The 27,967-nt window shown below is 43.1% G+C and overlaps 1 protein-coding gene and 1 long non-coding RNA gene across 2 annotated transcripts in view; one reads left to right on the top strand and one right to left on the bottom strand.

Annotated features, from left to right (window-relative positions):
• Positions 1-409: 409 nt before the first annotated feature.
• On the bottom strand, positions 410-1,234 carry LOC112074280 (uncharacterized). Its single transcript, XR_002894711.2, has 2 exons — positions 816-1,234; positions 410-618 (listed from the first exon to the last, which is right to left on the bottom strand). It is a non-coding gene; the product is annotated as an uncharacterized lncRNA (long non-coding RNA).
• A 3,483-nt stretch (positions 1,235-4,717) lies between these two features.
• Positions 4,718-27,967, top strand: part of LOC112074279 (calcium-activated potassium channel subunit alpha-1-like) — a gene marked incomplete at its 3' end in the record, with an annotated part of 29,125 nt that continues 5,875 nt past the window's right edge. The window contains exons 1-3 of the mRNA XM_024141475.2: positions 4,718-4,804; positions 10,705-10,766; positions 26,700-26,793. Coding sequence (XP_023997243.2) covers positions 4,718-4,804; positions 10,705-10,766; positions 26,700-26,793 — 243 coding nt within the window. The remainder of the gene's footprint in view (positions 4,805-10,704; positions 10,767-26,699; positions 26,794-27,967) is intronic.

The following is a 27,967-nucleotide window of genomic DNA, read 5'->3' as shown; positions in this document are numbered from 1 at the left end:
TGATGAGAGCCAGTTTCATCACAGCGCTTGATGGGTTTTGCGACTGTACTTCTTGAAATTTTCCATATGGACCTTCATGTCTTAACGTAATGATGGACTGTCGTTTCTCTTTGCGTATTTGAGCTGTTCTTGCCATAATATGGACTTGGTCTTTTACCAAATAGGGCTATCTTCTGTATACCACCCCTACCTTGTCACAACCCAGTAATGAAAACAGGATGTCATATACTGCAGTCGCACCCCAAATGGCTCTTATCTGTACGCCCAGACTTACGACTAAGTCACATGACAAGCCTGTATCAGCAAAATACTAACATATAACAAGGGACAATTGTCCAAGTAAAACAACATAGTAGGTCATGAAATAATTTCTTCCACACTGTCTGATATGAAAAATCATCATCACACATTTGTCTCAATCAAATATGATTTATTATGACTCATTAGAAACAGCGGTGCACATTTTGATTGTTTTTCTAAGACAGGCAGATGGCTGTGACACAGAAAAAGTGAGTAGAATTATTTTTCAAATCAGATGAGAGGAGAATCCATGTTGTATTATGACATCTTCTTGGTGTCTTCTTTACGTGTTCGTTTTCAGGATCCTATTCCTCAGGTCTGTAAAATGGAGAGGAAACAGAGAGCCATGGATATAATAACCACTTAACTTTGAGGAATGACATGGCACCAAGTTTATTACTAACCTACTAACATATTATAACATCTATCAAGCCAACCCATTATAATGTCACATTAGTCTTGGAAGGTAAAAATCCAACAAGTCAAACATAAACTCAAAGGATAGAGGATTGTACCTGGTAGCTCCTTCTCCCATAGCTCTTAACAGGTCAGGGAAATCGACACATAAGGATCGTAATTCATTTTCCGGTCCACGAAGTGATAATGTCTCCACTCTCTTCTTTTTCGATTCCATTGTGGATGTCAGCTGTACAGACATATGTGTTGTTGGCAGTCTGTTGTAAATGCATGTTATCATTTCAGGACTGTTGCTCGGTCTGCATAACAGTACATGCAAACGGCCTTGTCTAAATATCTTGAAGAGAACATCACTATTTTCGTTTAATTTCTCTTTTCTGTGGTTTTTCAGGAATGATGCTTTTATCCCCTTCTTCATTCGATCTATTACAGTAAAATTTACTCCTTCATACATGTCCCTGACAACACCAGCCATTTTTCTAAATGATACTGACCCTGTGGCTTCATCCATACATATACCTTGCTGTGAGACTATGATTGGTTGGCATTGGTTGACGAAACCAGGAACTGTGTTATGAAAATAATATCACTGGTATTTCTGTATTAACCAGTTCTATCACAGACCCAGAGGCTACGTGTGTGTGTGTGTGTGCCAGTTTCTGATTGGTAGTTGCAAGAGCTCTCAGGGCCCTATTGAGGAAAGCATTATGATAGAGAAAGCGTTATTCCTAAATGTGCATGTGAAACCTACCCGAGGGGTTAAATTCCGGAATGAGAACCTACGTGTTCCATTTATGAATGTGAATGTGGCTCAATTTTTCGCATGTTTTTTAAACCAGTGCAAAGGAAAGAACACAGAATCAGACAGCAATATACAAGTGTTTTCTCCCTGTAGTTTCCTGTAGTAGGCATGTTTAGTGACTGAGGGCTACAGGCTAGTTACCTGTAGTAGGCATGTTTAGTGACTGAGGGCTACAGGCTATGTTACCTGTAGTAGCATGTTTTAGTGACTGAGGGCTACAGGCTAGTTCCCTGTTAGTAGGCATGTTTAGTGACTGAGGGCTACAGGCTAGTTCCCTGTAGATAGGGGCATGTTTACGTGGACTGAGGGCTACAGGCTAGTTCCCTGTAGTAGGCATGTTTAGTGACTGAGGGCTACAGGCTAGTTCCCCTGTAGTAGGCATGTTTAGTGACTGAGGGCTACAGGCTAGTTCCCTGTAGTAGGCATGTTTAGTGACTGAGGGCTACAGGCTAGTTCCCTGTAGTAGGCATGTTTAGTGACTGAGGGCTACAGGCTAGTTCCTGTAGTAGGCATGTTAGTGACTGAGGGCTACAGGCTAGTTCCCTGTAGTAGGCATGTTTAGTGACTGAGGGCTTACAGGCTAGTTACCCGGTAGTAGGCATGTTTAGTGACTGAGGGCTACAGGCTAGTTCCCTGTAGTAGGCATGTTTAGTGACTGAGGGCTACAGGCTAGTTCCCTGTAGTAGTTGTGGTGTCAGTGTTGAGTGCTGATACTACTATTGTACTGTAGGAGGAGTTCAATATGTTTGTGATTTTTGTCACTCCGTGATGTGATGTCAGTGTGGGTATACTGTCCCTGAGGGTCAAGCAGTCAGGGAAGGACCAGAATGAGATAATGGTCTAGGGGGGGATACAGCTGAGGGTCAAGCAGTCAGGGAAGGACCAGAATGAGAGAATGGTCTAGGGAAGGATACAGGTGAGGGTCAAGCAGTCAGGGAAGAATGTTTTTTCTATCCGTTCATACTGTAGGATTCTACTTTAGTTACACACCTTAGTTATACAGTGGATGAACTATAGAATATTATGGCACTGATTTTTGATTATCTATCTGTCATTTCTCATTAACATACAACATAATTTAAATCAAATTAAATGTTATTGGTTACATACACATATTTAGCAGATGTTATTGCGGGTGTTTCGAAATGCTTGTGTTCCTAGCTCCAACAGTGCAGTAATATCTAACAATTCACAAAAATACACAAATCTCAAAGTAAAAGAATGGAATTAAGAAATATATAAATATTAGGATGAGCAATGTCAGAGTGGCATTGACTAAATACAGTAGAATAGAATGCCGTATATACATATGATATGAGTAAATCAGTATGTAAACATTATTAAAGTGACCAGTGATTACATGTCTATGAATATAGGGCAGCAGCCTCTAAGGTGCAGGGTTGAGTAGCTGCGTGGTAGCCAGCTAGTTATGGCTATTTAACAMTCTGATAGAAGCTCTCTGTCCCAGATTTGTTGCACATGTACTGACCTCGCCTTCGGGTCATTGTGTAACGTGTACACTAATAATCGGGAAGAAAGTACAGGGAGTGAATTTAATTAATAAACTAACATGGAACAAAACAAGAAACACGAGTAGCGTACAGACATGAAACATATAAACATAATCAATAACGCCTGGGGAAAGAACCAAAGGGAGTGACAGACATAGAGGAGGGAATCAGGAAGGTGATGGAGTCCAGGTGAGTCTCATGAAGTGCAGGTGCGCCTAACGATGGTGGCAGGTTTGAGGGAAGGTCCCTAGTACCAGGCCGATTGTTTCTGCTAAGGGACGCGGTTACCTGTAGAGCCAGCTGAGGAGTGGGAACCTGTGGAGTCAACTGAAGCGCGGGAACCAGTCGAACCAGCTGAGGCATGGGAATCTGATGAGGCATGAAAGACTGACGAGCCAACGGAGGCTTGAGAACCTGTCGAGCCAGCTGAGGCATCCCCGGTAGCTTCGTCAATCGAAGCCTGACGAGCCAACCGAGGCTTGTGAAATGATGAGTATACTGGCAACAACGAGCACCAGAGAGGAGGAGCGGGAGTAGGCGTGACAAGTTGATGTCATTGATTATCTTTCTGACCTTCCTGTGACATCGGGTGCTGTAGTTGTCCTGGAGGCCAGGCACCCTCTGGAGAGCCCTGCGGTTGCAGGCGGTGCACTTGGCGTATCAGGCGGTGATGCAGCCCGACAGGATGCTCTCAATTGTGCATCTGTAAAAGTTTCTGAGGCTCTTAGAGGCCAAGACAAATTTCTTCAGCATCCTGAAGTTGAAGAGGTGCTGTTGCGTCTTCTTCACTACACTGCCTGTGTGGTTGAATCATTTCAGATTGTCAGTGATGTGTACGCCAAGGAACTTGAAGCTTTCCACCTTCTCCATTGCGGTCCTGTCAATGTGGATGGGGGCTTGCTCCCTCGGCTGTTTCCTGAAGTGAATGATCAGTTCCTTTGTTTTGTTGACGTTGAGAGAGAGGTTATTTTCCTGGCCCCACTCTGCCAGGGGCCTCACCTCCTCCCTGTAGGCTGTCACGTATTTGTTGGCGATCAGGCCTACTAATGTTGTGTTGTCTGCAAACTTGATGACTGAGTTGGAGGCGTGCATGGCCACACAGTCATGGGTGAACTTGGAGTACAGGAGGGGGCTGAGCACGCACCCTTGTGGGGCCCCTATGTTGAGGATCAGCAAAGTGGAGATGTTGCTTCCTACCTTCACCACCTGGGGGGCAGCCCGTCAGGAAGTCCAAGACCCAGTTGCACGGGGTTCAGACCCAGGGCCCCGAGCTTAATGATGAGCTTGGAGGGTACTATGGTGTTAAATGCTGAGCTATAGTCAATGAACAGCGTTCTTACATAGGCATTCCTCTTCTCCAGATGGGATAMGAGAGTGTGCAGTACGATGGCGATGTCATCGTCTGTGACTATTGGGGCTGTAAGTAAATTGAAGTGGGTCTAGGGTGTTGGGTAAGGTAGAGGTGATATGATCCTTAACTAGCCTCTCAAAGCACTTCATGATGACAGAAGTGAGTGCTATGGGGCTTTAGTCATTTAGTTCACTTACCTTTGTTTTCTTGCGTACAGGAACAATGGTGGACATCTTGAAGGAAGTGGGGACAGCAGGCTAGGATAGGGAGGGATTGAATATTCCCGTAAACACTCCCGCCAGCCGGTCTGCACGTGTTCTGAGGACGGGGCTAGGGATGCCGTCTTTGCCGGCAGTCTTGCGAGGATTAAATGTTTTACTCACGTCGGCCAAGGAGAACGAGAGCCCTCAGTCCTTGGGCCGTGTCGGTGGCACTGTGTTATCTTCAAAACGGGTCGAAGAAGATGTTTAGCTAATTTAGCTTACAGGACCATATACTTCAGGTTCCTGTTTCTGAAAACCCATTGTATTTTCATGTACATGATCTGTATGGGACTTTTCCAGACATGTTCCAATCAGAGATGTAAAAAGATAGAGATCCGAGAGAGATACAGAGAGAGCTATATATACAGAGAGATACAGAGAGAGAGAGAGATAGAGAGCGAGAGATACAGAGAGATACACAGAGAGAGATTGTCACGTTCCTGACCTGTTTTCCCGTTGTTTTTGTATTTCTTTAGTATGGTCAGGGCGTGAGTTGGGTGGGTTGTCGATGTGTGATTTTATGTTGGGATTTTGTGTGTCGGCCTGGTATGATTCTCAATCAGAGGCAGCTGTCAATCGTTGTCCCTGATTGAGAATCATACTTAGGCAGCCGGGGTTTCACGTGTGTTTTTGTGGGTGTTTGTGTCCGTGTATGTAGTTGTGCCACACGGGACTGTCACGTTAGTCTTTTGTTATTCTATTTTGTATCGCTTATTTGTTTTCGTGTTATTAAATTACCATGGAAACTAACCACTCCGCGTATTGGTCCGATCCTTCTCGCCTCCCCTCGTCCGAGGAGGAGGACGAATATGACTATCGTTACAGATATATAGAGAGAGATACAGAGCGAGAGATACAGAGAGATATACAGAGAGAGATATACAGAAAGAGATATACAGAGAGAGATATACAGAGAGAGATATACAGAGAGAGAGATACAGAGAGATACACAGAGATAGATATGCAGAGAGTGATACAGAGAGAGAGAGAGAGATACAGAGAGAGATACAGAGAGAGAGAGATACAGAGAGAGATACAGAGAGAGAGATATATATACAGAGATATATTACAGAGAAAAGAGATACAGAGAGGGAGAGAGAGATACAGAGAGAGATACAGAGAGACATACAGAGAGAGAGTACAGAGAGAGAGAGATATACAGAGAGAGATACAGAGAGAGATACAGAGAGAGATACAGAGAGAGAATACAGAGAGAGAGGAGAGAGAGAGAGAAACAGAGAGAGATACAGGGAGAGGGAGAGAGATACAGAAGAAGATACAGAGAGTGAGAGATACAGAGAGAGATACAGAGAGAGAGAGAGATACAGACAGGAGGTAAAGATAAGAGATACAAGTAGAGAGAAAAGAGAGAGATACAGAGAGAGGGACAGAGAGAGATACAGAGAGAGATACAGATTGAGATACAGAGAGAGATACAGAGCGAGAGAGATACAGACAGAGGTAAAGATAGAGATACAGAGGTAGAGAGAAAGAGAGAGATACAGAGAGAGAGATACAGAGAGAGATACAGAGAGAGAGACAAAGAGAGAGATACAGAGAGAGAGACAAAGAGAGAGATACAGAGAGAGATACAGAGAGATAGGGTGTTCTTTGTTGGAAGCCTCTCCAACATAATCCAGGTAGAATTAGGTGATTTGAGCAAAGCCAGTGTTTCTATGTATGTGGGTGACTCAACACTATACTGTACATGTCAGCTACTGTACTACAGCGACTGAAATGACTGCAACACTTAACAAAGAGTTGCAGTTAGCTTCAGAGTGGGTGGCAAGGAATAAGTTGGTCCTAAATATTTCTAAAACTAAAAGCATTGTATTTGGGACAAATCATTCACTAAACCCTAAACCTCAACTAAATCTTGTAATAAATGATGCGGAAATTGTGTAAGGGGTGCGTACTGGCAGCAGAGAAGTCAAAAACTGTGTTTCCAACGGCGCAGTTTAATAATAAAAACAGAACAATCAATAAACAGAAAAACAGAACAATCAATAAATGGGTACATAACCCGACGCACACCAGACATAACGTGCACAAGCACTTACAATAAACAATACCGGACAAGGACATGGGTGGGGAACAGAGGGTTAAATACACAACATGTAATTGATGGAATTGAAACCAGGTGTGTGGGAAGACAAGACAAAACAAATGGAAAATGAAAGGTGGATCGGCGATGGCTAGAAGACCGGTGATGTCGACCGCCGAACGTCGCCCGAACAAGGAGAGGGACCGACTTCGGAGGATGTTGTGACAAAATGAGCAAGTTGAGGTGACTAAACTGCTTGGAGTAACCCTGGATTGTAAACTGTCATGGCCAAAACATYTTGATACAACAGTAGCTAAGATGGGGAGAAGTCTGTCCGTAATAAAGCACTGCTCCTGCCTTCTTAACAACACTATCAACAAGGCAGGTCCTACAGGCCCTAGTTTCTGCCTTCTTAACAACACTATCAACAAGGCAGGTCCTACAGGCCCTAGTTTTGTCACACCTATTATTAGCATATTAGCCACGTTATGACTGACTTGTGATCATTGCCTTTGCTAGTTTGATTGTATTGACATTCCCAGCATTACTGTTACATTCATCCGTTTTTTGCCTGAAATATTGAGTCATTGAAACTGAAACGGTGCATCCCGAATGGAGGCAAAAAACAATGTACCGGCTGTGGTTTACAACCTGGTAGCAATATGTTTTAGACTACCAAGGACTGTATTGGTGAATTATATTAACCATGCATTGATGAACTGCATCCATCTATTCTGACAACACTACCTTACTCTACGTCATATAATTGTTTGTCAGATATAACCTATTTTTTTAAACCTAAAGTTAAAGTTGTTTTTTTGCAGCACAAACTGAGAATATGATATTTATTTACTGATATGATTGTTTGTTTTATATCTGCAAAGTCGTTAAAACGCTGCCAGTTCTARTTTAAGTAAAAGCTCAAAAGCGTTTGAAGACCTCTGAATATTTTTTGGAACCCAGGTGTGGATCCTGCCTCTGTGAGAGGAGTTAACCTCTGATTATATTCTCATCTGTGCTTCTCAGGATTACAGTACTGTGGCGGACCACATTACACGTACTGGGGGTTTTAATTTTGAGGGATTTGGGCCGTTCATTTTGTAACAATTATAATATTCTTAGTATTGTGAAGTAAAAGRTGCTGCCTTCAGAATACATGTAGCCTACCTGTCCTGTGTGAGCGTGGGTTAGAATCCAACCCACTGTTATTCCACCACACCTCTCCTCCTATCCTCCTATCTAATAAACTGTGGGACTGCACTACTCCTTTTCTCTTTAGAAGAAGAAGAAGAAAGACGACTATAATTGTCCCTAATGGGCTTTTTAATAACGTTTGATGTTGTGTGGAGTTTTTCATACTTTAGGGGGGGGATTTTTTWWATTTTTTTTAAAGATAGAAGCTGCAGTCTCAAGTTGATTTCCTTCTTCCCTGTTGTCCTGCCAACGGACTACCTAATAAAGTAGAGAGTGCCCTAAAATTATATCTAATTCTTGGCCTTATTTAACTACAGTTAACTGCTTGCTCAGTCAGTTTACCCAAGGCCACTCACAGGCTGCATCCCTAATGGCATCCTATATAGAGCACTGAAGTGTAGTCAAAAGTATGCAGTAAAGGGAAAAGGGTGCCTTTTGGGATGCACAAACAGACTGATTATCCAGGCCACTAATTTTAGCCTGGTTACCCCAGGCCATTAAGTTTAGCTTGGTTACCCCAGGCCACTAATTTTAGCCTGGTTACCCTAGGCCACTAATTTTAGACTGGTTACCCAAGGCCACTAAGTTTAGCCTGGTTACCCCAGGCCACTAAGTTTAGCCTGCGATTACCCGGGCGACTAAGTTTAGCCTGTACCCCAGGCCACTAATTTTAGCCTGGTTACCCCAGGCCACTAAGTTTAGCCTGGTCTCACACCCCAGGCCAACTAAGTTTAGCCTGGTTACCCCAGGCCACTAAGTTTAGCGCTGGTTACCCCAGCACTAAGTTTAGCCTGGTTACCAACTAGTTAGATGGATACCCAGCCACTAAGTTTAGCCTGGACTCCCCAGGCCACTAAGTTTAGCTTGGTTACCCAGGCCACTAATTTTAGACTGGTTACCCAGGCCACTAAGCTTCTGGATACCACCGCCACTAAAGTTTAGCTTGGTTACCCAGGCGCACTAATTTTTAGCTGGTTACCCAGCCCACTTAGCTTTACTGGTTACCAGGCCACTAAGTTTTTAGCCTGGTTACGCCCAGGCCACTAGTTTTAGCCTGGATACCCCTAGGCCACTAAGTTTAGCTTGGTTACCCCAGGCCACTAAGTTTAGCCTGTTAGCACTAGCTCCCAGGCCACTAAGTTTTAGGACTGGCTTACCCCAGGCCACTAAGTTTAGCCTGGATACCCCAGGCCACTAAGTTTAGCTTGGTTACCCACGGCCATTAGTTAGACTGGTTACCCCAGCCACTAAGGTTTAAGCTGGTTACCCCAGGCCACTATTTAGGCCTGGTTACCCCAGGCCATTAAGTGTTAGCCCTGGTTACCCACAGGCACTAAGTTTAGCCTGGTTACCCCAGGCCACACATACTTTCAGACAATACAGCTAGGTGTCAGGGCTGTCAATTCACAACAAATGTTATCTAACAACACTGGATCTGCATGTGTTAATTAACCTATAGTCTCTCCCAATCTGTTCCCACACAGTGTATAGCTAGATTAGCCTGGTGCTCTCATGGTTATCAATGCCATACATTAGCCATAAAATCAACCATAAAAGTTGGCTACACAGCACAAACATCTGGGACCAGGCTATAGATAGACTGATGTTTTATTTTATTCAGAAGGCCTCCCATATTAGACAGACAGACAGACAGACAGACAGACAGACAGACAGACAGACAGACAGACAGACAGACAGACAGACAGACCAGACAGACAGGGGGCACAGAGAGAGAGAGAGGGTGTCACTGTCAATGACCTTGTTTGTTTTTGTGTGATGCTCTGACTGACTAGACTCAGGGTTTGTTGTTGTGATAGCTTCTGTGACTAGACTCAGGTTTGTTGTTGTGATGGCTTGTGACTAGACTCAAGGTTTGTTGTTGTGGATAGCTCTGTGACTAGACTCAGGTTTGTTGTTGTGATAGCTCTGTGACTAGACTCAGGGTTTGTTTTGTATAGCAGAGCTCTGTGACTAGACTCAAGGTTTGTTGTTGTGATAGCTCTGCTAGACTGGTTGGTGTTATGTGATAGCTCTGTGACTAGACTCAAGGTTTGTTGTTGTGATAGCTCTGTGACTAGACTCAAGGTTTGTTGTTGTGATAGCTCTGTGACTAGACTCAGGGTTTGTTGTTTGGTGATAGCTCTGTGACTAGACTCAAGGTTTGTTGTTGTGATAGCTCTGTGACTAGACTCAAGGTTTGTTGTTGTGATAGCTCTGTGACTAGACTCAAGGTTTGTTGTTTTGATAGCTCTGTGACTAGACTCAGGGTTGTGATAGCTCTGTGACTAGACTCAGGGTTGTGATAGCTCTGTGACTAGACTCAGGGTTGTGATAGCTCTGTGACTAGACTCAGGGTTGTGATAGCTATGTGACTAGACTCAGGGTTGTGATAGCTCAACCTATACCTATACTGTGATGTGTAGCTACTGCCTATACTCTGAAAGTGCCAGTTATGAATTATTTATCCTTGGCCTTAATAAACATATGATCTACCTCAGTGAATGTGATATCTCCAGAACAGGCTAATTACTGGGACCTTTATACTAAATGTTACCTGTCAGTGTGCTACTTAATAACATGTCCCATGTGAATGCATTAGACCAGGATCCCCCAGCGCTACACAGCTGATTCAAGCGACTGACTCATCATCCAGCGTTAGTTATTTCAATCAGCTGTGTAGTGCTAGTGCAAAACCAAAATGTGCATCCAGAGGGGGCCCCCAGAACTGAGTTTGGGAAACCCTGCATTAAATGGTCTTTATTTTTTAATAGTGCAAAGTTTAGAGACCAACTTTTCCTCTCTCTCTCTCTCTCTCCTTTCAGGTGGTGCTTGTCTTTGCCCTCAGCATCGGAGCCCTTGTAATATACTTCATAGATTCCTCTGAGTAAGTATTCATTTTACAGTTAGGACCTAATACCTTGACAGGTTATATGATGCTTGTTGTTCTGATAATCTACCAGAATTTTTTTACACTGTGACGGAGCTTTACTCAACTCAACAATGAGATTCTCTTTCTTATTTTAACGGGATCCACATCTAATCTGGTGAAAGAATCGAGGACTAATGTGATCTGATGAGATTGTAACCTGGTTCATATAGATGCTGTAATATGAGGTCTGAAATAAAAAAAGATGCTCTTTTACACATATGAAACATTTTGATGACCTGCTAAGTCGATACTAGAACGGTAACTGTGGATGTACTTACTGTCAGGCAGTTATGGCAGTGGTGATGCCGTTGTGGTTTCCTGTCAATTCTAAATCATTTATATACTTTAGGATAGGTATTGTGAATAATAGGCCAAAATGCACTGGAACAGAAGTGTGTATTGTTACTTATTACCCTGAGACCTCTAGACCTTTCACACACCTGTACACTGTACTGTATCATTCATCTAGACCTGTCACACACCTGTACACTGTATCATTCATCTAGACCTTTCACACACCTGTACACTGTACTGTATCATTCATCTAGACCTGTCACACACCTGTACACTGTACTGTATCATTCATCTAGACCTGTCACACACCTGTACACTGTATCATTCATCTAGACCTGTCACACACCTGTACACTGTACTGTATCATTCATCTAGACCTGTCACACACCTGTACACTGTACTGTATCATTCATCCTCAGCACATGCTGTAGTTATAACATGTCCTGCCCTGTCCTGTCCTTTATGTCCTGCCCTGTCCTTTATGTCCTGCCTCCTGTCCTTTATGTCCTGCCCTGTCCTTTATGTCCTGCCCTGTCCTTTATGTCCTGGCCCTGTCATTATGTCCTCCTGGCTTCATGTTCCTGTCCTGTCCTTATGTCCTGCCCTGCCCTTTATTGTCCTGGCCCTGCTCCTGTCCTTTATGTCCTGCCCTGCCCTGTCCTTTATGTCCTGCCCCCGTATTTATGTCCTTCCTGTCCTTTATGTCCGTGCCCTGTTATTTCGTGTCCTGTCATTTCGTGTCCTGCCCTGTCCTTTATGTCCTGCCCTCCTGTCCTTTATGTGCCTTGCCCTGTCCTAGTCCTGCCCCCTTTATGTCCTGCCTGTCCTTTATGTCCTGCCCTGTCCTTTATGTCCTGCGCTGTCCTTTATGTCCTGCGCTGTCATTTCTGTCCTGCCCTGTCCTTTATGTCCTGCCCTGCCCTGTCCTTTATGTCCGTTCCTGTCCTGTCCTTCCTGTCCTTTCTGTCCTGTCATGTCCTGTCCTGTCTCTTGTCCTGTCCCTCCGTTTTGTCCTGTCTTGTCCTCTCCTTTCCTGTCCTTCCTGTCCTTCCTGTCCATTCTGTCCTGTCATGTCCGGTCCTGTCTCTCCGTTTTGTCCAGTCTTGTCCTGTCCTGTCCTGTCTTGTCCTTTCCTGTCCTGTCCTTTCCTGTCATCTCTTCATTAGAGAGATAAATCCTTTTCAGGTAACCGGGCTTACAAAACATTTCAACGACAGAGAGAGCTCACCGCCGACAATCCTTTACTCACAGATGAAATTGCTTAATCTCTATAATGCAAGGATCAGAGGCTCTCAGACGGAACAGAACAGAACACAACAGAACAGAACAGAACAGAACATAAAATAACAGAACAGAGTAGAACAGAACAGAGCAGAACATAACAGAGCAAAACAGAGTAGAACAGAACAGAGTCGAACAGAACAGAGTAGAACAGAACAGAGTAGAACAGAACAGAGTAGAACAGAACAGAGCATAACAGAACAGAACAGAGTAGAACAGAACAGAACAGAACAGAACAGAGTCGAACAGAACAGAGCATAACAGAACAGAACAGAGTAGAACAGAACAGAGCAGAACAGAGCAGAGCAGAGCAGAACAGAGCAGAACAGAACAGAACAGTACAGTAAAGACCAAAGTTCCTGCTCTAGAACTCCCTTTCCGTTTTTTTGCTGTGTTTTGCATTAAAAGAGTGTCACGTCTACTCCCGCTCCTCCACTCCGGCGCTCGACGTSGCCAGTTTATTCATTATTACGCACACCTGCCGCCATCGTTAAGCGCACCTGCGCCTCATGAGACTCGCCTGGACTCCATCACCTTCCCGATTCCCTCCCCTATGTCTGTCACTCCCTTTGGTTCTTTCCCCAGGTTTAATTGATTATGTTTATACGTTTCATGTCTGTACGCTACTCGTGTTTCTTGTTTTGTTCCATGTTTGTGTATTTATTAAATTCACTCCCTGTACTTGCTTCCCGAGTATAGTGTACACGTTACAAAGGGCTGTATATATATATATTATTTTTTTTACACATATATTTATCAGCTACAAATAGGAAAATCAACAGTGACAGAAATACTATTTTCTTATTTTTCAACCCCCCCCAAACCAAAGACAAAAACATAAACGACAACAACCCAACATTAAGTCCTCACATTTCCAATAATCAATACATAGTATGTAGTTGCAGATAATGCAGATAATGCAGATAATGCCAATATTCACATAAAAATATAGAGAATATGCAGATTTCTAATGCTTCTATAATATCACCTGTTTGCAAAAATTCAAAAAACAGATTTACATTTACATTTAAGTCATTTAGCTGACGCTCTTATCCAGAGCGACTTACAAATAGAGCGACTTACAAACTTATCCAGATCCCAAATATCATGAAATTCTGGGGCTTTTATTTTTTTGGTATATAAGTACATTTTTCAAGCGCCAGGCTTGACGTTAATTATTTGAACCAATGAGGTGAGGGGGAACTGACATACTTCCAGTGGAGACCAATTGAACGTCTAGCTTGTAATAGACAGATGTCAACCATTTTATTTTCTCTCCTATGTAAAGAGATATTCTCTGGGTACAGATTTAGGAGGCATAGTTTAGGGATTAGTGGTAATGGGGTAGCGGTCATCTCAGAGATTTAGAGCAGTACTGAGCTCCAAAACGTTTGTATCTCAGTACACACCCACAGGCAATGAATGATACAAGGTGCCTAGTGCSTGTTACGTTTAACACACAGGAATTGTATAACTGCCTTCATTTTGCTGGACCCCGAGGCAGCAGCTAATAGGGGTCCATATGAATAATAAATAAATACAAATAAATACAAAWATAGGTCTGGGATATTAGGGTCAAATTTGTGGAGCTTAACAGGGGTGATATGTTCTTATTATCCAACTGTATTGCTACAGTCTCAGGCAGGTGGTTATTGTCTGTATCTGAGCTCMYGAGCACATCATACCCCAGTCCTCTGCTGAAATATCTCCCTGTCGGAGTTGTCTTTAAGAGTAGCTACCATTTCCCCCAAATACAGGTGTGCCAAGCTCGTAGTAACGTCARGTGACCTCTCCCATAACACAGAGAGTGTTTCTAAAGTGGTCAAAGGAGGTTGCAGATWGTTTTAGACTGGAAAAAAATACAGCTTCTCAAATGTAAGGATTTGAAAAAATACATTTGTGGTAAYTTGAATTTGCTCTTTGAGTTCTTCAAAGTAAACATGAGCCCTTTGTCTTTATATAAGTCCATTACTTTAACAATATGTTTCTTTAAACACCAAATCATTTTTACCAGGTGTGAKATTGTTATTGCCCCAAATTGGTTTTAAATTGGATYAWACAGGYGWTTCAGCCAGATYTTGATGTACRTCGTGCCACACACAATGRGTTCGGAAAGTATTCAGACCCCTTGACTTTTTTCACATTTTGTTACGTTARAGCCRTATTCTAAAATTGATTACATTCTTTTTACCCCCTCATAAATCCACACYCAATACCCCATAATGACAAAGCACAAACAGGTTTTTAGAAATGTTTGCATATTTATTACAAATAAGAAACTGGAATATCACATTTCCATAAGTATTCAGACCATTTACTCAGTACTTTGCTGAAGCACCTTTGGCAGCGATTACAGCCTTGAGTCTTCTTGGTTATGACGCTACAAGCTTGGCACACCTGTATTTGGGGAGTTTCTCCCATTCTTCTCTGCAGATCCTCTAAAGCTCTATCAGGTTGGATGGGTAGCTTTGCTGCAAAGCTATTTTAAGGTCTATTCAGAGATGTTCGATCGGGCTCTGGCTGGGCCACTCAAGGACATGCAGAGACTTGTCCCAAAGCCACTCCTGCATTGTCTTCAAATCAAATTTATTCAAATCAAATGTAATTTGTCACGTGCCGAATACAACAGGTGTAGACCTTACAGTGAAATGCTTACTTACAAGCCCTTAAAACGAAGCAGTTTTTAAGAAAATACCTATAAAAAAAGTTTTAAAAAGTAAGAGATAAGAAAAACAAATAATTAAAGAGCAGCAGTAAATAACAATTGCGGGACTATATACAGGGGGTACCGGTACAGAGTCAACGTGTCAATGTGCGGGGGCACCGGTGTTGAGTTATTTGAGATAATTATGTACATGCAGGTGGGGTTGTCAAAGCGGCTATGCATAGATAATAACAGAGAGTAGCAGCAGCGTAGTGTGTGTGTGTGGGGGGGGGGGCAAATAGTCTGCTTCTAGCTTGGGGGTAGAAGCCTCTTGGACCTAGACCTGGCGCTCCGGTACCGCTTGCCGTGCGGTAGCATCGGAACCTTCGCCCCAGTCTGAGGTCCTGAGCGCTCTGGAGCTGGTTTTCATCAAGATCTCTCTGTACTTTGCTCTGTTAATTGTTCTTTCGATCCTAACTAGTCTCCAGTCCCTGTCTCTGAAAAACATCCGCACAGCATGATGCTGCCATCACCATGCGTCACTGTAGGGATGGTGCCAGGTTTCCTACAGAGGTGACGCTTGACAATCAGGCCAAAGAGTTCAATCTTGATTTCATCAGACCAGATAATCTTGTTTCTCATGGTCTGAGAGTCCTTTAGGTGCCTTTTTAAGCAGGCTCTCATGTGCCTTTTACTGAGGAGTGGTTTCTGTCTGGCAACTCTACCATAAAGGCCTGATTGGTGGAGTGCTGCAGAGATGGTTGTCCTTCTGAAAGGTTCTTCCATCTCCACAGAGGAACTCTGGAGCTCTGTCAGTGTGACCATCAGGTGTTTGGCCACCTCCCTGATCAAGGCCCTTCTCCCCTGATTGCTCAGTTTGGCCGGGCACACAGTTAGGAAGATTCTTGGTGMTTCCAAACTTCTTCCATTAAAGAARGATGGAGGCCACTGTGTTCTTGAGGACTTTCAAAGCTACAGAAATGTTTTGGTACCTTTCCCCAGATCTGTGCTTCGACACAATCCTGTCTTGGAGCTCTGCGGACAATTCCTTCGACCTCATGGCTTGGTTGTGGCTCTGACATGCACTGTCAACTCTGGGACCTTATATAAACAGGTGTGTGACTTTCCAAATCATGTCCAATCAATTGAATTTACCACAGGTGGACTCCTATCAAGTTGTAGAAACATCTCAAGGATCATCAATGGAAACAGGATGCACCTGTGCTCAAGTTTGAGTCTCATAGCAAAGGGTCTGAATACTTATGTAAATAASGTATCTGTTTTTATTTTTAATACATTTGCAAAAAAATATATATACATTTTTTTGCATTGTCATTARGMGGTATTGTGTGTAGATTGATGAGGGGAAAAAAGTATTTATCCGTTGTAGAATAAAGATGTAACGTAACAAAATGTGGATAAATGAAAGGGGTCTGAATACTTTCCAAATGCACTGTAGTTGGGGTGTTTTTAACAAAGGGATTAATAATATTCATCTTTAGTTTCCTAAAGGGAGCAGAGTACAAATATCCATTTGAAGATAAGCCTTTTGTGGACAACATTTCAATCTGCACCCTGAGTAACTATAGGTACCTTGGAGAACCAAAACATTGCGGCCCTCAATTGTGCAGCCCAGTAATACCACTGTAGGTTTGGAAGTTGTAACCCCCCTCTGTTAAAGGGAAAATAAAGAGCCTTGGTTTTCTGTTTTWGAGTCTCTTTTWGATRTTTGGGAAAAATAAAGGTGGTGGAYTCAGAGGACTTTATTTAACTAGYCAAGTCAGTTAAGAACAAATTCTTATTTTCAATGACGGCCTAGGAACAGTGGGTTAACTGCATTGTTCAGTGGCAGAACGACAGATTTTTACRTTGTCAACTCGGGGATTCAATCTTTCAACCTTTTGGTTACTAGRCCAATGCTCTAACCACTAGGCTACGCTGCCACCCCATAATGATATAATGATGTCCATCTGTTGATGTTTTCTGTTACACTCGTTACCATGGGTTCAGAATTTGTCGATCTCAAGGAGCTATTTTCTGGTGTGATTTGAATAGCAAGATATGTAAAACCTTGTTCTGTATTCACAAATGGATGCTGTACAAATGGATTCAGTTTCTCTTGCTTGTTGAGSAAAAGGATAGAAGATTAGGTTTTATTCACTTTAAACCCAGAAAACTGACCAAAGTTATTAATTAAATTGGAGAGGGAAGAGATATAATTATTTAGATCTGTTAGGAACTAGAGGGTATCATCGGCATACAGGGCCACTCGATGTTCAAAATCCGATGTRTTAATTCCACTAACTGACAGGCTGGCTCACACTGCAATGGTAAAGGCTTCTATAGCAAAAAGGAAGTGTCCTGGACTGTCTGGACACCCTTGTCTCGTTCCCCCCAAAAAAGGTTGTGAAATCAAGTTGTTAGTGGCAACTTCTTCAGTGGGGTCTGTATATAATATCTTAATCAATTTACAGAAGTATTTCCCAAACCCAAATATCTTAAACACTTAAAATAAACAAGACCATTCAACTCTATCAAAAGCCTTCTCTGCATCAAGAGAGAGTATCGCAGTATCAGGGACCCTTCACCCATGGGAGAGTATGGCAGTATCAGGGACCCTTCACACACGGGAGAGTATGGCAGTATCAGGGACCCTTCACACATGAGAGAGTATAACAGTAGCAGGGACCCTTCACCCATGTGAGAGTATGACAGTATCAGGGACCCTTCACACTTGAGAGAGTATGACAGTATCAGGGACCCTTCAAACTTGAGAGAGTATTTATTTTTTTATTTTTTTATTTTACCGTTATTTTACCAGGTAAGTTGACTGAGAACACGTTCTCATTTGCAGCAACGAGCTGGGGAATAGTTACAGGGGAGAGGAGGGGGATGAATGAGCCAATTGTAAAGTAAGTATGAGAGTATCAGGGACCCTTCACACTTGAGAGAGTATGACAGTATCAGGGACCCTTCACACATGAGAGAGTATGACAGTATCAGGGACCCTTCACACTTGAGAGAGTATAACAGTATCAGGGACCCTTCACACATGAGAGAGTATAAGAGTATCAGGGACCCTTCACACATGTGATATTTATCACTCTCCTCACACTCAACCTTGAAGGATTTTCACGAAGCCATTTTGGTCTTTGTGTATTAGATATGGGTCTGTAACTTTCACATTTAGATGGAGATTTATCAAGTTTCAGAATAAGAGTGATTAAAGCACTCCTTAGAGAGGAAGGGAAGCATCCTTGTTGAAAGGATTCAGCATACATACAGTATCCAAAATTTGACCTAGAAGTTTGGCCTTAAATGTCTTATAAATATTTATTGGGAGCCCATCTGGACCTGAAGCTTTAACTCCCTTCAACATCGTCCAATTCCTTCTCCAGATCCAATTTTGTATCTTCTGAAATAGAGGGAAAATCAAGACCATCTAAAAATGATGTCTGATTATATAAGTTCTCAGGAGATTCACAATTGTAAAGTGTGCTGTATGTAGGAAGCAAATGTTTGGTTTAGMTCTACAGGATCCATTGATAATTGTCCATGTAAATTATATGAATTGCATTAATGACTCTGTCTGAATTTAACTTCTTAATGCGCCAGGTCAGCAATTTACTGGACATTTCACCTTGGTCATAGAAGGACTGTTTCAGCCTCGTTAAGCAGTTTGCAGACATTGAAGTGGAATGTTCTTCATATTGAGCACTAAGAGCAAATAATTCCTGGTTTACTTCCCTCTCCAATTCTCAGATTTTACAGTTTTTTTGGTACTTTTTACCCCTTTTTCTCCCCAATTTCATGATATCCAATTAGTAGTTACAGTCTCGTCCCGTCGCTGCAACTCCCGTATGGACTCGGGAGAGGCGAAGGTCGAGAGCCATGCGTCCTCACGACCCTGCCAAGCCGCACTGCTTCTTGACACACTGCTTGCTTAACCCAGAAGCCAGCCYCACCAATGTGTCGGAGGAAACACTGTACAGCTGGCGACCAGAGTCAGCTTGCAGGCACCCGCCCCGCCACAAGGAGTCGCTAGAGCGCGATGAGACAAGGAAATCCCGGCTGGCCAAACCCRCCCCTAACCCGGACAACGCTGGGCCAATTGTGCGCCGCCTCATGGGTCTCCCGGTCACGGCCGACTGTGACACAGCCTGGGATCGAACCCGGGGCTAAAGCGATGCAGCGCCTTAGACTGCTGGGCCACCCGGGAGGCATCTCTCTCAATTTCAGATTTAATTGATTTTATTTGAAACTGATAAAACGGTTCATTTTCCCACTAATATATGCTTTGAAAGCCTCCCATCTGGTACTCGCTGACGTTTGATCAGTGTTCAATGTAAAATAAACATCTWTATGCACTCCAATGTAATGTAAGAKGTCTGGGTCCTGTAAACACCTGGGTGCAAGCGCCACCTAGAGGATCCTGTAGAATAATGACACAGAGAATGGTCACTCAGAACAATATTATCTTATCCACTTCCTGCTACATTGGGAAACAATGAGCAAGAAAATAAAAAGTAGTCCATACGAGAATATGATTTAAATGTTGACGAGTAACTTGAATAATCCCTGTTACTTGGGTTRTGAGTCCTCCATGGATCACATAGATTTAAGTCCTTAATGAAATTCTGTAATTTATCAACCTGAGAAGCGATCTGCACTGAACAAAAATATAAATGCAACAAGTAAAGTGTTGGTCCCATGTTTCATGAGCTGAAATAAAAGATCCCAAAAAGTTTCCATACGCACAAAAAGCTTATTTCTCTTAAATATTGTGCACAAATGTGTTTACTCCCCTGTTAGTGAGCATTTATCTTTTGTCAAGATAATCCATCCACCTGACAAGTGTTGCATATCAAGAAGCTGATTAAACAGCATGATCATTACACAGGTGCACCTTGTGCTGGGGACAATAAAAGGCCACTCTAAAATGTGCAATTTTGTCACACAACATGTCTCAAGTTTTGAGGGAGCGTGCAATTTGCATACTGACTGCAGGAGTATCCACCAGACCTGTTGCCAGATAATTTAATGTTAATTTCTCTACCTTAAGCTGCCTCCAACGTCTTTTTAGAGAACTTGGCAGTACGTCCAACCGGCCTCACAACCATGTGTAACCATGCCAGGCCAGGACCTCCACATTTAGCTTCTTCACCTGCGGGATCGTCTGAGGCCAGCTAAACAGACAGCTGATGAAACTGAGGACAATTTGAGGACTACAGTATCTTCCACTGTGCTAATGCGTTCGTCTGCTTTGTCCAAGCACGTGGAGTAGGCTTGAAGGTCACGTTTAACCTCACTAATCCAAGTTAGGACACTTTCAAGTTTGGTGGAAAGGTCCGCCCTCATGGCAGAGATTGCTTCCAAGACCCCTTTGCTCTTGTTCTGGTTTAGGTCGTCGACATTGTTGGTTGCCATGTCGGACTCAAGGTGTGAGGGGCTAGCTGAGCTTGCAGGGCTAACTGGGTTTGTAGAAGTAGATGAATTGCCAGGGCTAACTGTGGGTTGTAGAAGTAGCTTTGCCAGGGCACTGGTGTGAAGTTGCAAGCGGGCTAACTGGTTAGTCAAGAGGGGATAAATTGCCAGGGGCTAACTGGGTTAAGTAGAAGTAAGCATGAATTTGCAGGGCTAACTGGTTTGTGAAAGTAGATGAATTGCCAGGGCTAACTGGGTTTTGTAGAAAGTAGAATGATATGCCAGGGCTAACTGGGTTAGAAGAGGTGGATGAATTGCAGGGCTAACTGGGTTTGTAGCAAGTAGATGAATTGCCAGGGCTAACTGGGTTAGTAGAGGTGGATGAATTGCCAGGGCCTAACTGGGTTAGTAGAGAGTGACTGAATGCCAGGGCTACTGGGTTAGTTAAGGTTGGATGAATTGCGACTAATAGAGTGGGCAGGCTTAAGCTGGGTTGAGTAGAGGTGATGAATTGCAGGGCTAACTGGGTTAGTAGAGGTGGATGAGATTTGCAGGGCTAACTGGTTAGTAGAAGGTGGAGATTGCCAGGGAGCAACTGGGTAGTAAGTGAGTGCGAGGTACATGAGTGAGCTAATTAGCAGGGCTAACTGGGTTAAGAGGCTAGCTGAATTAGCAGGGCTAACTGGGTTAGTATCAGCTAAGCTGAATTAGCAGCGGAATAATGGGTTAGTAGAGCTAGCTAAATTTAGCAGGCTATGGGTTAGTAGAGGAGCTGATTTAGCAGGGCTACTCGGGTTCAGTAGAGCAAGCAGAATTAGCAGGGCGTACTGGGTTAAGGTACCAGCACAGCTGAGATTTTAGCAGGGATAACTGGTTAGTAGAGCTAGCTATTTAGCAGGGGCTACTGGGTTTAGTACAGCAAGTGAATTATGCAGGGCTAACTTGCCTAGCTGGACCACGTTGTGAGTTGTTCTTCTCTAATGGATGTGATATATGCCTGAAATTGTCCAATTTTTTAAATTGCTGTTCGTGTTACGAGGATGATAAAAATAAGAATTCAAAAAATGTTGCCGAAATTGGCAGGAGAGGCACCAAAAAACAAGTTGCTTCATTATTCAATGCCATAACACACCACAGGAGGTTGGTGCCGCTTAATTGGTGGAGAGGGCTCGTGGTAATAGCTGGATCAGGAAGACAGTGGAATGGTACACAAATACATAAAACATAGGCTTCTATGTGTTTTGATGCCATTCCATTTGCTCCGTTCCAGCAATTATTAATGAGCCGTCTCCCCCTCAGCAGCCGTCCACTGAACATCCCCCCCCTTAAAAGGGCTATATTGCCATTATTATTAGCCTTCTGATGTTGCCGAGATAACATGTGCCATAGAAAGGTAAAGTTCTGAAAGGTTTATTAGTAAGAAGCCCAGAGAACGGGAGGGAGTGGTGGCCATTCTTCATAGGAACAAGGAGGGATGGTGGCCATTCTTCATAGAGAACAAGGAGGGAGTGGTGGCCATTCTTCATAGAGAACAGGGAGGGAGTGGTGGCCATTTCTTCATAGACAACAAGGAGGGAGTGGTGGCCATCTTCATAGAGAAAAGGGGTAGTGGTGGCCATTCTTCATAGACAACAAGGAGGGAGTGGTGGCCATTCTTCATAGAAAACAAGGAGGGAGTGTGGCCATTCTTCATAGAGAACAAGGAGGGAGTGGTGCCATTCTTCATAGAGAACAAGGAGGGAGTGGTGGCCATTCTTCATAGAACAAGGAGGGAGTGGTGGCCATTCTTCATAGAGAACAAGGGAGGAGTGGTGGCCATTCTTCATAGAGAATAAGAGGGGAGGTGGTGGCCATTCTTCATAGAGAACAGGAGGGAGTGGTGGCCATTCTTCATAGAGAACAAGGAGGGAGTGGTGGCCATTCTTCATAGAAACAAGGAGGGAGTGTGCCATTCTTCATAGAGAACAAGGAGGGAGTGGTGCCATTCTCATAGAGAACAGGAGGGAGTGGTGGCCATTTCGTCATAGAGAACAAGGAGGGAGTGGTGGCCATTCTTCATAGACAACAGGAGGGAGTGGTGCCATTCTTCATAGAGAACAAGGAGGAGTGGTGGCCATTCTCATAGAGAACAGGGAGGGAGTGGTGGCCATTCTTCATAGACAACAAGGAGGAGTGGTGGCCATTCTTATAGAGAAAAGGGGGGAGTGGTGGCCATCTTCATAGACAACAAGAGGGAGTGGTGGCCATTCTTCATGATACAACAAGAGGGGAGTGTGGCCATTCTTCTTAGAGAACAAGGAGGAGTGGTGGCCATTCTCATAGAGAAACAAGGAGGGAGTGGTGGCATTCTCATAGAGAACAAGGAGGAGTGGTGGCCATTCTTCATAGAGAACAAGGAGGAGTGGTGGCCATTCTTCATAGAGAATAAGGGGGAGTGGTGGCCATTTTCATAGACAAACAAGGAGGGAGTGGTGGCCATTCTTCATGTACACAAGAGGAGTGGTGGCCATTCTTCTTAGAGAACAAGGAGGGAGTGGTGCCATTCTTCATAGAGAACAAGGAGGGAGTGGGGCCATTCTATCATAAGACAACAAGGAGGGAGTGGTGGCCATTCTTCATAGAGAACAAGGAGGAGTGGTGGCCATTCTTCATAGACAACAAGGGGAGTGGTGGCCATTCTTCATAGAGAACAAGGAGGGAGTGGTGCCATTCTTCATAGACGAACAAGGAGGAGTGGTGGCCATTCTTCATAGAGAACAAGGAAGGAGTGGTGGCCATTCTTCATAGAGAACAAGGAGGGAGTGGTGGCCATTCTATAAGACAACAAGGAGGGAGTGGTGGCCATTCTTACGAGGAACAAGGAGGGGTGTGTGCCATTCTTCGATAGAAACAAGGAGGTGGTGGCCATTCTTTCATAGGACAACAAGGAGGGAGTGGTGGCCATTCTTCATAGAGAACAAGAGAGGAGTGGTGGCCATCTTCATAGACAACAAGGAGGGAGTGGTGGCCATTCTTCATAGAGAACAAGGAGGGAGTGGTGGCCATTCTTCATAGAGAACAGGAGGGAGTGGTGGCCATTCTTCATAGAGAACAAGGAGGAAGTGGTGGCCATTCTTCATAGAGAACAAGGAGGGAGATGGTGGCATTCTTCATAGAGAACAAGGAGGGAGTGGTGGCCATTCTTCATAGAGAACAGGGAGGAGTGGTGGCCATTCTTCATAGAGAACAAGGAGGGAGTGGTGGCCATTCTTCATAGAGAACAAGGAGGGAGTGGTGGCCATTCTTCATAGAGAACAAGGAGGAGTGGTGGCCATTCTTCATGTCATCCAGGTGTATTCTCACCATTAACTGACCCAATGTTATTAACTGACCAATGTCATTAACTGACCCAATGTTATTAACTGACCCAATGTTATTAACTGACCCAATGTCATTAACTGACCCAATGTTTATTAACTGACCCAATGTTATTAACTGACCCAATGTCATTAACTGACCCAATGTCATTAACTGACCCAATGTTATTAACTGACCCAATGTTATTAACTGACCAATTGTTATTAACTGGACCCTAGAATGTCCATTAACTGACCAATGTTATTAAACTGACCCACTGTTATTAACTGACCCAATGTTATTAACTGACCCAATGTCATTAACTGACCCAATGTTATTAACTTACCCAATGTTATTAACTGACCCAATGTCATTAACAACAAGGCTCTCTGCTTGCCTCAGTCACACTTTGGCACACACAGCAGCAGCAACTTGTTGGTTAGCGTGTTGTGTGTTCAGTGACAGCAGGTTGTAACAGATAAGGGAACTCCCTGTAATTAGCCTTGTAGGTCTACTGAAACAGTATTTGCGACAGACATTGTGCGGTGCACATTTTAGGACACTCTCAGCCTCAAGCCTCAACCATCCTTGAGTGAATTGTCAACCTCTCAAGGCTGAGGATGTCCTCAAATGTACAGCTTAGTACAGACAGATAGAGCTCACTGCAAAAATCACCATGAAGCAACTGAGAAAAGTCAACAATATTCTGTCCTCATAAATAATACTATTAACCACAGAAAGAGAGCGAGAAGGAGGAGATCTATCCAGCTGGCAGGCTGGCCTGTGGACGCTTGACCTAGAATAAGTCTAGCTTTATTTCAGAACCAAGTCAGAACCAATCTCTCTCTCTCTCTCTCTCTCTCTCTCTCTCTCTCTCTCTCTCTCTCTATTTAGTCTAGCAGCAAACACTTGTTTTTTGGTCCAAATAATAGTTTTTCTCTGATATATATAATAACATTTCCATTGTCCTACCAAGAGTTGCTGAATATCATTGTATATGCAGTCTCCTTCACTGTTCATGCGTCTTTGGTTTAAAGCGAGGTAGCCACTGGCAGCCTTGTTCCTCCGTGTTTTATGGATTTTATAGAGACAAAGCCAGCGCTTCCTGACCAGCCACTCAATTATTGAGCAGCCCAGATCTGGCCTCCCTACGGTCATTACTCTTCTCTGTTATCCAGCTACCGTTGAGGATTCTCCCAGGGATGAATCCTGCATTGCATCCTATTCCTTTTAGGCTACCTAGATAGGGGCTCTGTGTCACGGCTGTTGAAGGAAGTGGACCAAGGTGCAGCGTAGTGAGCGTACATTTTCTTTTATTATAAAAAATGACGCCAACAAAACAACAGACGAGAAAACAACCGTGAAGCTAAAGGTTATAGTGCCAACAACCAAAGACAGCTTCCCACAAAGACAGGTGGAAAAAAGGGCTACCTAAGTATGGTTCTCAATCAGAGACAACGATAGACAGCTGTCCCAGATTAAGAACCATACCCGGCCAAAACATAGAAATACAAATAATAGAATATAGAATACCCACCCCAACTCACACCCTGACCAAACCAAAATAGAGACATAAACAGGATCTCTAAGGTCAGGGTGTGACACTTTGGTCAAAGTTAGTGCACTATATAGGGAATAGGGGCCCATTTGGAATGCGCTCTGGATATACTGTAATTATTATCACCTGAAGTGAAGGGTTGAAATAATCACAATGCTTGGGACTATTCTTAGAATTGGCAGTTGCTGTTACACGTGTAGTATAACTGGCATCATKAGCTTTATATGCATATTTATTGACGCAATAATGTATCTTATTGTATAAAAGATTAGACAAATTATAACACACTAGGTAAGTAGGCTAGGGCAGTTTGTTGCATGACATATTCAGTCACACTGTTCCCGATCCACATATATCAGCGCTGCTATTGCCTGCTAATATGACAGGACATCAACTGAAACGCACACTCTTAGATCTGGGTAGTTTAGTGTCCAGGGCCTCTATTTGAGGAGTGTATTTGGTGACTGTATGACTTTACTTAACAACAATAGCATCCTATGTGGTCTAAGTTTGATGGGGGGGGCTGGCTGTCTCATGTGGTCCACTCTATTGGCCAGGGGATACACTAGCGGCTTTCTGACGTATTTTAGGATATAGCTTACRTAGTTATGTACTGTAGGTCAGGCACTATATGTGTTAACACGGTATTGTAGGTTGTATCCACGTGAGATGCAATACAGGGCTATATGTCTGTACTGTAACCTCATATGATGTTTACAATAAGCTTGAACTGTCATTACACATATAGTGGTGACAGTAATTCCAAACTCAAGACATATAATTGGTTATTTATTTATTTTTAATTTGAATTCTTAGTGCCAGGTACAAGCGTTGAGGGTGAGGCTGCTACARCACATTGCTAGCATCTGCTATGGCTGCTTTGATGACATGAAAGATGTCTTAACCCCTGCATACTATTAACCCTTAAACTACTGCCACTGCACTGTACTGTACACACGTCGTTAGGCGTTAAAGATCCCGAACAGTCCGTCTTATTCCCGTGTCAAAATAGCCTTTTGATGGACTAAAACACCCCCCCCCCCCCAGCTATAACCCTTCTACAGTACACACTGTACTGTGAGGATATTGAATTAATTATTAATACTACTTATTAATTTCTTCTAGCGATTTTCAGAAGTGTAAAGTACACACAGTTCTTTAATTAATCAGGGGTAGAAGAAGATGTTACAATTACGTGCTTTGTTTATGTTATTTGGAAAATACAAAATGTCGCACCTTTTGAATTCCTTTCATTCTTTATTTCTTCATCTTCTTTTTAAAAACATTTTCAGGGGGGGTCCATGTTCAATAAGTGAGATGTTTCTGACATGTTTGTTTTCTGTGTTTACAGCCCCATCGAGTCCTGTCAGAACTTCTACAAAGACTTCACGCTACAGATCGACATGGCTTTCAACGTCTTCTTCCTCTTGTACTTTGGTCTGCGGGTAAATGAAGACAATGCTACGTTAGACGTGTACACAACTTGTTATGCTCGTGAAGTTTCAATCGTGTCATGAAGATTAAGATATTTTATAAACCAGGTGGTTCGAACGCTGAATGCTGATTGGCTGACAGCTGTGGTATATTAGACCGTATACCACGGGTATGACAAAACATTTATTTTTACTGCTCTAATTACGTTGGTAACCACAGTTTATAATAGCAATAAGGTCACCTCTGGAGCTTGTGGTATACGGCCAATATACCACTTCTGATGGGGGGTGCTGGCGTCTCATGTGGTCCACTCTATTGGCCAGGGGATACACTAGCGGCTTTCTGACGTATTTTAGGATATAGCTTACCTAGTTATGTACTGTAGGTCAGGCACTATATGTGTTAACACGGTATTGTAGGTTGTATCCACGTGAGATGCAATACAGGGCTATATGTCTGTACTGTAACCTCATATGATGTTTACAATAAGCTTGAACTGTCATTACACATATAGTGGTGACAGTAATTCCAAACTCAAGACATATAATTGGTTATTTATTTATTTTTAATTTGAATTCTTAGTGCCAGGTACAAGCGTTGAGGGTGAGGCTGCTACACCACATTGCTAGCATCTGCTATGGCTGCTTTGATGACATGAAAGACGTCTTAAAACCCCTTGCATGCTATTAACCCTTAAACTACTGCCACTGCACTGTACACACGTCTTAGGCGTTAAAGATCCCGAACGGTCCTTCTTATTCCCCATGTCAAAATAGCCTTTTGATGGACTAAACCCCCCCCCCCTAGCTATAACCCTTCTACTGTACACACTGTACTGTGAGGATATTGAATTAATTATTAATACTACTTATAATTTCTTCTAAGCGATTTTCAGAAGTGTAAAGTACACACAGTTCTTTAATTAATCAGGGGTAGAAGAACATGTCACAATTACGTGCTTTTTTTATGTTATTTGGAAAATACAAAATGTCGCACCTTTTGATTCCTTTCATTCTTTATTTCTTCATCTCTTTTAAAAACATTTTCAGGGGGGGTCCATGTTCAATAAGTGAGATGTTTCTGACATGTTTGTTTTCTGTGTTTACAGCCCCATCGAGTCCTGTCAGAACTTCTACAAAGACTTCACGCTACAGACTCGACATGGCTCTCTTCAACCTCTTTCCT

Source organism: Salvelinus sp. IW2-2015, unplaced genomic scaffold (assembly GCF_002910315.2).
Source record: "Salvelinus sp. IW2-2015 unplaced genomic scaffold, ASM291031v2 Un_scaffold2561, whole genome shotgun sequence".
In the NCBI taxonomy this organism is placed as follows: Eukaryota; Metazoa; Chordata; class Actinopteri; order Salmoniformes; family Salmonidae; genus Salvelinus; species Salvelinus sp. IW2-2015.
The sequence above is the reverse complement of the archived record's forward strand: the minus strand, read 5'-3'. Positions and strand labels throughout refer to the sequence as shown.